General features: G+C 41.7%; 1 protein-coding gene across 1 annotated transcript; it reads left to right on the forward strand.

Moving 5' to 3' along the window:
- Window positions 1-394: 394 nt before the first annotated feature.
- On the forward strand, window positions 395-9,481 carry LOC118285401 (G-protein coupled receptor family C group 6 member A). Its single transcript, XM_035609033.2, has 6 exons — window positions 395-699; window positions 1,580-1,874; window positions 5,408-6,211; window positions 6,730-6,945; window positions 7,229-7,352; window positions 8,048-9,481. The coding sequence occupies exons 1-6, from the start codon at window positions 500-502 to the stop codon at window positions 9,160-9,162; spliced, it is 2,754 nt and encodes a 917-aa protein (XP_035464926.1). The 5' UTR covers window positions 395-499; the 3' UTR covers window positions 9,163-9,481.
- Window positions 9,482-12,742: the final 3,261 nt, after the last annotated feature.

The raw sequence follows: 12,742 nt of genomic DNA on the forward strand, positions 1-12,742 counted from the left end.
TGGTACAGTGAGATAATAAAGATAAAGTAGTAAAGTAGTAAAGTAAAGATAATAGTTAGTAATGTTTACTGTTTCATCACAATCAATAGTAATTCTGATGATGGATTAACAGCTTTAGCCTTTCACTAGTTGAATCTTCTCTAATGTGACTGTTTTTCTGTGTCATCATACGCTGATCCATTTTGTTTTCTGTACAACAGGAAATTTTAAGATGCTGCTTTGGGCTGTACATTTTTTTAGCATAACATCTAATATGACCAAACCTGCTTATGCAGACCAATGACTCACCTGTTGTCAGTCATTGAGGGGGCAGGGCTGCAGGGGAGAATGTGAGAATAGTAAAGTGGGAATGAGGAAGCAAGAGATTATTTTCTTTTAGCCTTGAGAAGATGCTTAAAAAGGAAAGTATCACTCTGCCGGAGGTGAAAAAACAGAAAGAGGCCAGTGAGAGAGCGGAGAGAGGGAAGGAGAGCTCACAGAGCAAACAGAGGACAGAGATATGGCCTGGTTTGCTTTTGCTATCTCTATTCAAATCATATTTTTCCTTATTACTCTGGAAATAGGACATGCCACTGACAAGTATACCAGAGTGATGGAAGCTACAGCCCCAGGAGATATCATTATTGGAGGAATATTTCCGATTCATGAAGATGTGGACAAAAATAATTTTTTTTCATCTCACCAACAGTCTTGTATCAGGTAAGATCATTCATTTCATGTCAAAATATACCCCATGACAAATAAATGTGCTTAAAATCATAGCACAAATTTAAGTATTAAGTATAAAAGTGCTAAAGTTGTCACTGTAACAGTTATGTTATTCTATATATAATAATATCAATAATGCTAAAATGTGGAATATCATAAGATATTGCTTGACAAGAACGAAATAAGAATAATAACATTCCAGACATAAAATGAATGGAGGAAAAATGGTCAAGGGAAAGACGGGCAAGAAAAGAATATGATAAAATACTTAAGTACAAGAACAGCATTAGAATCTCAAAGTGCTGACGTAAACAGGGGAAAGCCCATGGAGACATGACTGATGTGGTTTTGCCTCCTGGTCTGGGTTAAGACACATGCGGCTGTGTTCCTGGACAGTGGACCTGTGATATGTTTGTAAAATATAAATCTCCATAGTAATTACTAGCTATTACTATAAGATACATGAAGTGGAATAAAATTAAATGAAGCAATAGAAAGCAGAAAGTGAGTATTAAGCAGCATGAGATGGAAATACTCAGCTTAAGTACAATTTTTATACATATTAGTAAATATACTCTTACTATAGTAAGATATAGTTATTCTCTACAGGATGTGATTTTGCTTCAGATGATTAAAGCTCACAGCGACAAGCTGGCTTGAAGTAATAGAAATACCTTTGATTTTTTGTAATTATTTCCATTAGTCACTTAATTTTTTGTTCACAACTCATCTTTGTCTTGATATTGAAAAAGTAATCAGCTCTCTCCCTTCCTGTCCCTCCTTGCATGCCTCTTGTTAGTGTTCAGTTGACAACATATGTCCTGTGTATATATTTTGAATATTGAATGGTAACACTGTACTGTTCACACAGGTTTGATGAAAGAGGCCTGACGAAGGCTCTGGCTATGATCAATGCTATCGAGGTCATGAATAAATCCCCTCTGCTTACTGCGGTTAACATCACTCTGGGTTACCGGATCCTGGACTCTTGCTCTGATACCAGCACAGCTCTCAGAGCCACAGCAGACTTCATGCGGCAGTCTGACTGCTACACAGAAAGCAATACTACCACTTGTGGCCAGCCAGTCATGACTGTTATAGGTGGTTCCTATTCTGAAATATCCATTGCCATTGCCAGGCAACTGACGCTCCAGATGATTCCTCAAGTAAGTTTTAAGAAAGAGGAAAATGCTGCCAACCCTACTGATGGACACATACTCTTACAGGCAACTGGAGGAGCAGAGCATGTTTGCAGGGGAAGATGATAAACATCAGCAGCAACACCTTTTATGATCATAAACCCTGCATCACCTGATGCATGATTAACACAGGCCAGAAAACCTTCAAAGTGAGGAACCACAGATGATCAGGAACATAAACAGCAACATCCTCTTAGAGTGGACATTTAATTGGGAAAGTGAACGGAGAATTCAATTCGAAGTCCATTTTATTTGTAGAGCCCCAAATCAAACATACACAAGGCACTTAACATAGTAAGGTCGCTCCTTACAATTTTACCAAAGAAACCCAAACGTTCCCACAATGAGCAAGCACTTGGCGATTGTGGAGAAAAAAACACTCCCTTTTTAACAGGGGGACTTATCTAGCAGAACCAGACTCAGTTATGGGCGAAACATCTGCCCCAACCGGTTATGGTGAAAGGAGAGAAATGTGGGAGAGAGGAGAGGAGGGTAGTAAGAGGGAGAGAGAAGAGAGAGAAGTCAGATCGATTCTTATAATGACAATAATAATACTGACATATAGATGCAATGACATTATTATATTATTATTATATATATTAATAATAATAATAATTAAACTATGAGCTGTGTAAGATATGATGGAGCTTGAAACTAACAGTAGAGAAATTTGATATTTTTTCTAGTTCCTGTCAGAACTCGTGCTGCAGCATTTTGGATTAACTGGGGCTTTCAATAGACTTATTGGGACATCCTAACAGTATGAATTACAGTAGTTCAGTCTAGAAGTGACAAATGCTTGGAATAGTTTTTCAGCATCATTTTTAGATAGGATGTTTCTAATGTTTTTGATATTGCGCAGGTGAAAAAAGGCTGCCCTAGACGGTTGTTTTATGTATCAGTCAAAGGACATGTCCTGGTCAAAATGTACTCCAAGGTTCCTCACAGTAAAGCCGGAGGCCGAAGTTATGTCATAAGGTAAATTATGCTCAGATAATGTTTTTCTGGGGTGTTTCGGGCTGAGGACAATGACCTCAGTTTCGTCTGAATTCCATCCATCCATCCATCGTCTACCGCTTCATCCATTTAATGGTCGCGGGGGGGCTGGAGCCAATTCCAGCTAACATTGGGCGAGAGGCCTATCGCAGGGCCACATACAGAGACATACAGAGACGGACAACCATTCATTCTCACATTCAGATCTATGATCTATTTAGATTCTTCAATTTACCTAACCCCATTCTGCATGTCTTTTGACTGTGGGAGGAAGCTGGAGAACCCGGAGAGAACCCACGCACACACGGGGAGAACATGCAAACGCCACACAGAAAAGTCCTGGTTGAACCGGGATTCAAACCCAGAACCTTCTTGCTGTGAGGCAAAGGTGCTAACAACCATCTGAATTTAGAAAGAGACTTGTTCTAGTCTCTGTAATATAATCTTGTGGTCAATTCTGTCAAATGCAGAACATAAGATCAAGAAGACATGTCCACTGTCTGAGGCCATGAGAAGGTCATTGGTAACCTTCAGCAGAAGTAAATAATCATGTTATGACACTTGTTGGCTCAGTGACAACACCTTAGCATCTGCTTGTTGCATTTGAACAGTTTGTGTTCAGCTTTTGTCATTTGATAAAGTTCATGTGGCAGCCATGGCTCAGGAGTTAGAGTGGGATCACCTACCTACCAGAAGGTTAATGGTTCAATCCCCAGCTCCTCCAGTCTGCAGAAATGTCATTGGGCAAGGCACCGAACCCCCAGATTGCACCTGGCAAAGAGTGTTGAATGGTTGAATGTGACTTGTGTAAAGTGCTTTGAGTGGTGGATTAGACAAGAAAAGTTCTATATTTACTATTTATGGTGGGAAGAAGGTAACAACGGTCTCTGTTCAAAGTTAGCCTACTTGATGGTTCTGGGCCCCATCCACTCTCTATGATATGGATTTTTTTTGCCAACTTCATTGAAGCCGGCATTACATTACAAGACAAACTATCTTGTTATGTCTTTTTAATTTATCACCAACAACGATTGTCAGTTCTGTTAGGTTTTAAGGAAATCCTTAATAGTCAATTTTACTTTGAAACTTGCAACTCAGACCAAAATGTTTGCTGACATTATAAATTAAGTGAGACTTCGAGTCATTTTCTCATAGACTTCTATAGACACTAACTTATTTTTGGACCCAGTGAGTCTCCCTCTGCTGGTACTTCCAGAGAATACAGGCCTCAGCCACTTCTGCATTGGCTTCATTTTCCAGACCAGGTGACTACATCCATTTTTATTTGCAGTCTATGGATTAGGTCCACAATCTTCAGTTTATTTAGATTATTAATATATTATTAAAATATAAAAATGTAGCAGCCTGATCGTTGTATATACAGCGTGTGCAGGGATATGCATCGCCCCTTCAATGCTTTTCATTGATAAATGAAACTCAGGTTGTAGGAAAGTGGTGGGACATTGAAAATCCAGAAGCCACGCCCAGCTAGCAGCAAACATATGAACAGCTGCCCAAAAGTAAAATCATCAGCACACAACAGTCACACATCACACATTAAAAAATATATACAATATTCACACAATAAATTTAAAATATACGAATTGCCAAAAATATATAGAAATTAAGAATAATAAATTCACAGAATTTACATGAAGTATTGACAGTGGAAAAAGGTCTATCTGTCAGCCAGAGGTGAGGTGTTATAGAGTTTTATGGCTTGTGGCAGGAAAGATTTCCTGTAACGGTCCTTGTGACAGCAAAGCTGAATCAGCCTATTGAAGAAGGAGCTCCGCTGTCTGTCCAGTGTAAGGTGGAGAGGATGGTCCGGGTTATCCATGATGGATAACAGTTTGTTCATAGTCCTCCTCTCCACCACAGCTTCAAACGCGTCCATCTTGCAGCCTATTACGGAGTCAGCTTTCTTGATCAGTTTGTTAAATCTGTTTGTGTCGCTGGCTCCGATGCTGCTCCTCTAGCAGACCACAGTGAAGAACAGTACACTGGCAAAAACAGACTGATAGAACATCTCCAATGTACTCTCCAACACGCTAATGCAAATTATGGCAGGCCCAGAACTAAGTTTGTGATGTGTACCGTGTGAATATGTTCTCAGTTCATCTTTGGATGGGTTTGTGTGAGTGCACTTACACATACAAACAGTAGCAAAGAGTTTATTGAGGTTCTAAGTTGCAACTCAAGAATCATATACAGCAGATCAGGATCAGTTTATCTGGCAGATAATTCTTATAAACTTATATAAGCATTGCAGCTTTTTGTGTCCAGCAGTGGACATTTATTGGACAGCTGATATCAGAAAAGTGATAAGAAGATCTGAGATGGGCAAATGTAGCATGAGTTATGCCAGAGGCTGGACTCAAACCTGCTGTGGCTCATGGTCGACACTACACGGTTCACAAGTGTTCTATATTTATAGGCTCTTGGCTGTTTAACTGGAAATATTACACCTTTGAAATTTGTTTTATTGTTTTTATTTTCTCCAGATCAGTTATTCATCAACTGCTCCCATTCTCAGCGATAAGAGCCGCTTCCCTGCCTTTATGAGGACTGTGCCTAATGATAAACATCAGACAGCTGCCATGGTCAGTCTGCTCAGCACCTACAACTGGAACTGGGTTGGAATAATTACCACAGATGGAGATTATGGCCGATCAGCTATGGACCACTTTGTATCTCAGGCCACGGAAAAGGGGATCTGTGTGGCATTCAAATCAATTCTACCTCAGTCTGTGACCAGTCAGGATGTCTACTCTGCTATCAAGGACACCGCCACAATCATCAACAACAATCCCAAGGTGCAGGTCATAGTGTCATTTGCTAGGCCAAATCACATGAAGTACCTTTACCAGGAACTTAAGAACCAGAGGCTGAGAGCAGGACAGACCATGGAGTCAGTGAGAAGAGTCTGGGTGGCCAGTGACAGCTGGTCCTCCACCAACTTTGTGAATGGAAACCTAACTCTGAGGGACATAGGACAAGTTGTGGGCTTCACCTTCAAAAGTGGAGATTCATCATCATTTGGGGAGTACCTGAGCAGGCTAGAGGCAGCTGGATATAAATACACAAGGAATAACTCCTTCCTGCAGGAGTTCTATAGGCAGCTAAATGTCAGTAATTATTTTGGAGACACTGAGGTGGTGTCTGAAGCTATGAAAAAGCTCAGAAAACACATCAATGCTGCCACTGTCTTCAGTGTTGAGATGGCTGTGAGCGCCATCACTAAGGCTGTGTCGTCTGCCTGCAGGAGCCGAGACTGCAAAACACCAGGCAAAATGCAACCCTGGGAGGTAACTGTGTGTGTGTGTGTGTGTGTGTGTGTGTGTGTGTGTGTGTGTTTGTGTGTGTGTGTGTGTGCGCGCGTGCAACTATGGGCTGTTGAGACAGATTGTTGTCACATTTAAATATAATGCCATGGTGTACTAACTCGTGTTGAGTCAATTAGAAACCTGTTTCTCACACCTGTGGAAATGTTGGAACAGGTGTTTATTTATATCGGGACCCTTTCCCACACAACCATTCCTGTATCCTCATCTTCACTGTCTACTGTATTTGAGTGAAAAGAAGAATCCAAATATCTAAGGTTCAGAGTGTCTATGTTGTATAAAAGCATGACTGGGCAGTTTGCAAGAAGTCTCTGTTTTCTCTGCTCACAACGTGAGTTGAAGTGTAACAAGTGAGCAGCAGCTACCATGGCTGAGAAACATATCTGCAATTAAATTTCTTTAAAGGGCTAGCCTAGTCAAGTTAATGTGGTTTAACTCATCCAAGGTATTGGACTGAAAAATAAATTTCTCATATCCTGTAGATGCTGAAAGCTCTGTGTATGCAGGAGTTTATACTTGGAGGAAAGAGCTATAAGTTTGACAGCAGAGGTGACCTCAACCTCGGCTACGATGTGACAATGTGGTGGTCAGATAGAGGGAATATCCGGATCCATGATGTTGTGGCTGAGTATCACCTACACACCAACAACTTCACCCACATCAACCACAGCACTACCCAGCAGTTTCAGGACCTGAGGGTAGGCCCTAATTCTGCATCCCTTCAGAAATATTATACACACATGTTACCCCCACACACAAATATTGCATGATGTGTTTACTGAAAACATGCAGACCATTCAGCTGACTAATGCACTACTAAGAAAGAAAGCATTTCAATTAGAATATAGAGTACACCCAGTATTAACCTTCAAAATTAATAGGTTGTGTTGAACTGAGGTTAAAATACAAAGAAAATAGTTTAAGAAATACAAGAAAAACAAGTAAAAAAATTGCATTAAATGGTGGCTAATCCTTTCTCAGAACATCACCTCTAAATGCGCCAACAGCTGCATCCCTGGAGAGTTCAAAAAAACAGCTGAAGGTCAACACACCTGTTGTTATCAGTGCATCAACTGTACTGAGAACTACTACTCTAATAAGACAGGTAAGACATATGTACATCCAGCACTTCACTATGTAAATTAACTTGTAGCAGTCTTGAGGCCTGTGTTGTATCGGCATATTATACTACACTAATTAGAGAGTGATACCCTCAGAACAGAGACTTTAAGAAGGCAGGACCAATAACTTCAGAACTAAATTTAAACCCGGGTCCCTCTGGTCAGGGGGAAAGTAGAGCTCTGCCCGATACTTAAAATACATACTAATTCACAATAATATACTGAAAGAATATCTAAAAATAATAAAAACATGTCCGGCTGCACGCAGAAATTTTACAGAAATACCAAGAGCAACAAAGTGTGTTAGAAACTAATTTTCCTTCCCAAGCAGTCACTCTTCATATGACTATAATAACTGTCTCATGAGAGATTAAACTCTGACCTCACAGCCGTCGTCTAACATCAACATTATTATGACCCATAAAGATCTGAATGCCTGAGAACTCCCCACTCTGCAGTAGAAGTGACCAACTGTCTTGATGAGAGAAGAAATGTCTCAATTAAAACAATAAATACAGTGTATCCAGGTTTTAATGTCTGACTGTATTTATGCTCATGCTTATGTTAACACAAAGCCAGGTTAGCAGAAGAGCCAGGCTAAGAATTCTGTGGAGTCAGATCAAGCCTGTGTGTGACTGTTTTTATCTTTACCTGTGTTTGTGCTCCTTCCTCCCTGTAGATATGGACCAGTGCCTGAGCTGTGACATTGAAAGCGAGTGGTCAGCTGAGGGCAGCTCGAGCTGCACCCCCAAAGTCCTGCTCTTCTTCTCCTGGCAGGATAGCTTTGCTGTGGTACTCCTTACCTTCTCTGCACTAGGCATCCTCCTGGCTCTAATTGTGTCAGCTCTGTTTTTACATCAGCGGGAAACTCCTGTAGTGAAGGCTGCTGGAGGGCCACTGAGCCAGGTCATCCTCTTCTCTCTAGTCATCAGTTACATCAGTGCCATGCTGTTTGTAGGTCGGCCTAACAGTCTCCAGTGTAAGACGCGACAGGTGATCTTTGGTATCAGCTTCACTATGTGTGTCTCCTGCATCCTGGTCAAGACCCTGCAGATCCTGTTGGCCTTCCAGTTAAACCCTGAGCTGCAGGAAGTGCTGCGGAAAATCTTCAAGCCTTATGTCATTGTAAGCATCTGTGTGGCCTTGCAGGTAGTTATTTGCATCTGCTGGCTGGTCATCAAGAGTCCATTTAATCAAATCATCATGCAACCCACCACTCTCCTTGAAGAATGTCACGAGGGCTCATACTTGGCCTTTGGGGTGATGCTGGGCTACATAGCTCTCCTAGCTTTTGTATGTTTCATCTGTGCCTTCAAGGGACGCAAACTTCCACAGTTCTACAATGAGGCAAAGTTCATCACCTTCAGTATGCTCCTCTACCTTATCTCCTGGATGCTCTTTGTTCCCATCTATGTCACCACTTCAGGAGTGTACCTGTCGGCTGTGGAGATGGTGGTCATTCTCATCTCCAACTATGGCATCCTTAGCTGTCATTTCTTTCCAAAGTGCTATATAATCCTTTTAAAGAAGGAACAAAACACCTCGAGTGCTTTCAGAAAGAATTTGTATGACTATTCCACCAAAACCTCAGATTCTGTGTCTGTGTCTGGGAGTTCCATGTCAGAGAAACATTCCAGGAGTCAGCACCTCACCAGTGCTTTGTCACTATCTGTACCTGCAGCTAGTCCTCTCAAACCTGCAGTGGTGACAAACTACAGAGATGGGACGAACTGCACTAGTTTGAATAAGGGTTCAGCCCCAATACACTTCCTCAGTAGAAGAAGCAGCATATAACTGTCATTATTTAAAATGGCTTCTCAGTAAGAGTGCAGCTAATTGATATTTTCTGGCCTGATACCGATACTGATACCTGGGACTTGAGTATCGGGCAATAGCAGGTACCTATCTGATATCAGTGTTAAATTAAAAAGCTGTATGCCTAACTGTGCCGGGCAAAACTGGATCATTCTTCATTTGTAAGGCAACACCAGGCGTGACTTACGCATTGCAAAACAAAATGTAACAAATAAATGCATGTATATTGTTTAAATTTACTGAATAGTTATTTATATTGCTGTAATATAAATATTACTTGTTTTTGTTGCACTATCAATATGTTGTGATCATCATTATATCTAAATAGCATATTAATAATAATGTTTAAAATACTAATATTAAATAATAACTTTAATTCATATCACAGTTACCTTGGGGCACCACCCTTAAAGGGAAGGGAAATGATAGCTAATTTACTTTACTTTAATCTCTCGTAGGCCACAGAAAGGACAGCAGCAGGATTTAGAACTGAGACAAATGCATTTGAGGCGATGGCAGCGTGTAAAACCCTCTGGAGGTCAGCTGTCCGCTTTTTGAGAGGAGGCTTATATAAAACCCTCCACAGTTGGCGGGGCTTCTCCACACACAGGGGGCTCTTCCACTTAGCCCTTTCAAACAGTCCTAAGACTAAGTTTGCCCGGGCGTCTGACAGCTAGCAGTGGGCCGGTCGCTTCTCCAAAATCTGGGCTCAGGTAGATTTCCAGGAAAGGGTCCATGGGGTCTGGCCCACTCTCTCCCCCGCTGTACTCCATGAGGAGGCTCCTCTCCCTCGCCAAGAGATTCTGTATCCAAAGCTCTAGGAGCTTCTGAGCCATCGGACGGATCGAATGCCCAGTAGAGAGCCTAGGGCCTTGGCCCCCCTCAGCTCAGACTCTGCGATCTCCACCAGCTGCTGCAGGCTCACATTCTTTGATTGAAGCAGAGCTGCCAGCAGCCCAGGCGTCACGTTGCATATATCTAGCCTGCTCCCGTGGATCAGAGGCTAGAGCAAGAGAGAGAGAGGGAGAGAGAGATGCTCATGATGGGAGTTCCTGCAGCAGTCTAAGCCTAGCAGCATAACTGAGAGATGGTTCAGTAAACACCTGAGCAGCTCTAACTGTAAGCCTTATCAAAGAGGAAGCTTTTAGCTCTAACCTTAAAGGGATAGTTCAGTGATTTTGAAAAAGTGCAAACTTAATTGGCTGTCTGGCGGAAAACTGAAGAAATGAAAAAATATATCCTTGAGCGTACAATTGAACGGATATTTTTTTTAGGTAAGCATTTAAAAATGTGGCAAAAATTATGTTTTTCAGTCGTCCCCTCTGCTACAGTGGGACTTGGACTTACACTACTTCCATTTCCCCTCCAAATTCAGTAAAATTACCTCGCTGATCACCATCTCCATAAGGTAAAATATTAACTAACTCATACAACCCCACTTCAAAATCACTGAACTATCCCTTTAAATTTAAACTCTGTGAACCACAAGTAGTCCTGGGTTTACAGAGCCAATTGATCTATTGGGATAATATGGAACTATGAGCTCTGTAAGATATGATGGAGCCTGATTAAGGGCTTTGTATTTGAGGAGCAGGGTTTTGAATTGTATTCTGATTTTATAGGAAGCCAATGCAGAGATGCTAACACCAATTGATCTATTGGGATAATATGGAACTATGAGCTCTGTAAGATATGATGGAGCCTGATTAAGGGCTTTGTATTTGAGGAGCAGGGTTTTGAATTGTATTCTGATTTTATAGGAAGCCAATGCAGAGATGCTAACACTTGAGAAATATGATCTCTTTTTCTAGCTCCTGTTATGACTGTTTGGGGTGAGAGAAGAAAAATGGGGGAGAGAGGAGAGGTGGGCAGAAAGAGGGGGAGAGACTAGAAGTGAGAACAGTTGTATAACTGTTGCTTTAAGCTCTATCAGACTAATTCTTATGATTACAATAATAAAACTAACACTAAATTAAAATAATTATAGTAACGGATTTGGATCCTGCAGCTCTGGAGTCAGAGACACACTAGGAGAGAGAGAAAACACAGTTAGTGAAATGTGATGTAAATACATTGGGGTAGAGGGCAACAGAGAGAGAGAGATGCTCATGATAGGAGTTCCCCCAGCAGTCTAGGCCTATAGCAGCATAACTAAGAGGTGGTTAAGTAAACACCTGAGCAGCTGTAACTATGAGCTTTATCAGAGAGGAAGCTTTTAAGTCTAACCTTAAATGTAGAGAGGGTGTGTGCCTCCCTGACACAAAATCTTATAAGCAGTTAAGACCGAACAGTGGCGACGAGGATGAACATCTCAGCAGAATAGTTAAATCTGAGAAGTTAAGTTAGGTCATCGGAAAGAATGGACAACTCCCTGCCGAAGTTTGAGTGGTACAATGAGCCTGCCACATTGGGACCACTGTGGACGAGATGGCTAACGGCGTTTGAGCTGTACAGAGACGTAAAATGCTTGATTCTGCCTGACGACGTGGAAGCTTCGGTGAGTCAAAGACGAAGGGCTTTACTTCTGCATCACGTGGGTACAGATCTAATAACAACAACATAATTGTATATATTTTTTTTGTAATTATAAGTATCAGTCTGGTAGAGATTAAAGCGGCGGTTGTACAACTGTCCTCTCTCTCTCTCTCTTCTCTCCTACTGTCTCTCCTCTCACCCTCTTTCTGCCCACCTCTCCTCTCTTCCCCATTTCTTTCCTCACCCCAACTGGTCGAGACAGATGACCGCCCACAACTGAGTCCAGCTCTGTAAGAGATTTCTTCCTGTTAAAATGAAGTTTTACTCTCCACCGTCGCCAAGTGCTTTCCTCATTGTGGGATTTGTTGGGTTTCCCCTGTAATATTGTAATATTGACCTCACTATGTTAAAGTGCCTTGAGACAATGTATGTTGTGATATAGCACTATACAAATAAAATTTAATTAAAATGAATTGGATGTACAGGATGTTTTCTCTACTCTGTCCGGCACTGGAGGACCAGCGGATTACATTGAGGCAGTTGAGGCACTAAATGCATACTTTGTACTGCAAGTAAACACCGCATTCACGTGTCAAGTTTTCTACCAGACAAAACAGAAACCGGGGGAGACAGTGCAGCAGTTTGTAATCCGATTACGCCAGGCTGCAAGAGACTGTGCATTCGGTGCTGACATTGATAATCAAAAATACGGGATGCAGTGCTATGCACACGCACGTCGGACTATGTACGGAGAAAGTTGCTGGAGGAACCAAGGCTGATGTTGGGGCGCGCTCTGGAGATGGCGGCACAATATGAGAGAGTGGAGACGCAGATTGCGGCAATGAAGGTGAGCAACAACGGCAGAGCTGAAGGGAGAGAGACGGTGAACCGGGTTTACAGGAAGGAAGGAAAATTCCCAAAACAGAAATCAAAACCTCAAGGGAATGGAACAGGGAAGTCGGATAAAGTGTGCTTCAGATGTGGACATGGAGATCACTTTGCCAAGGACTCAAACTGTGGGACAAACATTTAGGAAATGCAATGGAAAAGACCACTTCGCCAAAATGTGCAAGTCAAAAGGTAA

The sequence above is a fragment of the Scophthalmus maximus genome, chromosome 10, assembly GCF_022379125.1.
Source record: "Scophthalmus maximus strain ysfricsl-2021 chromosome 10, ASM2237912v1, whole genome shotgun sequence".
Lineage (NCBI taxonomy): Eukaryota > Metazoa > Chordata > Actinopteri > Pleuronectiformes > Scophthalmidae > Scophthalmus > Scophthalmus maximus.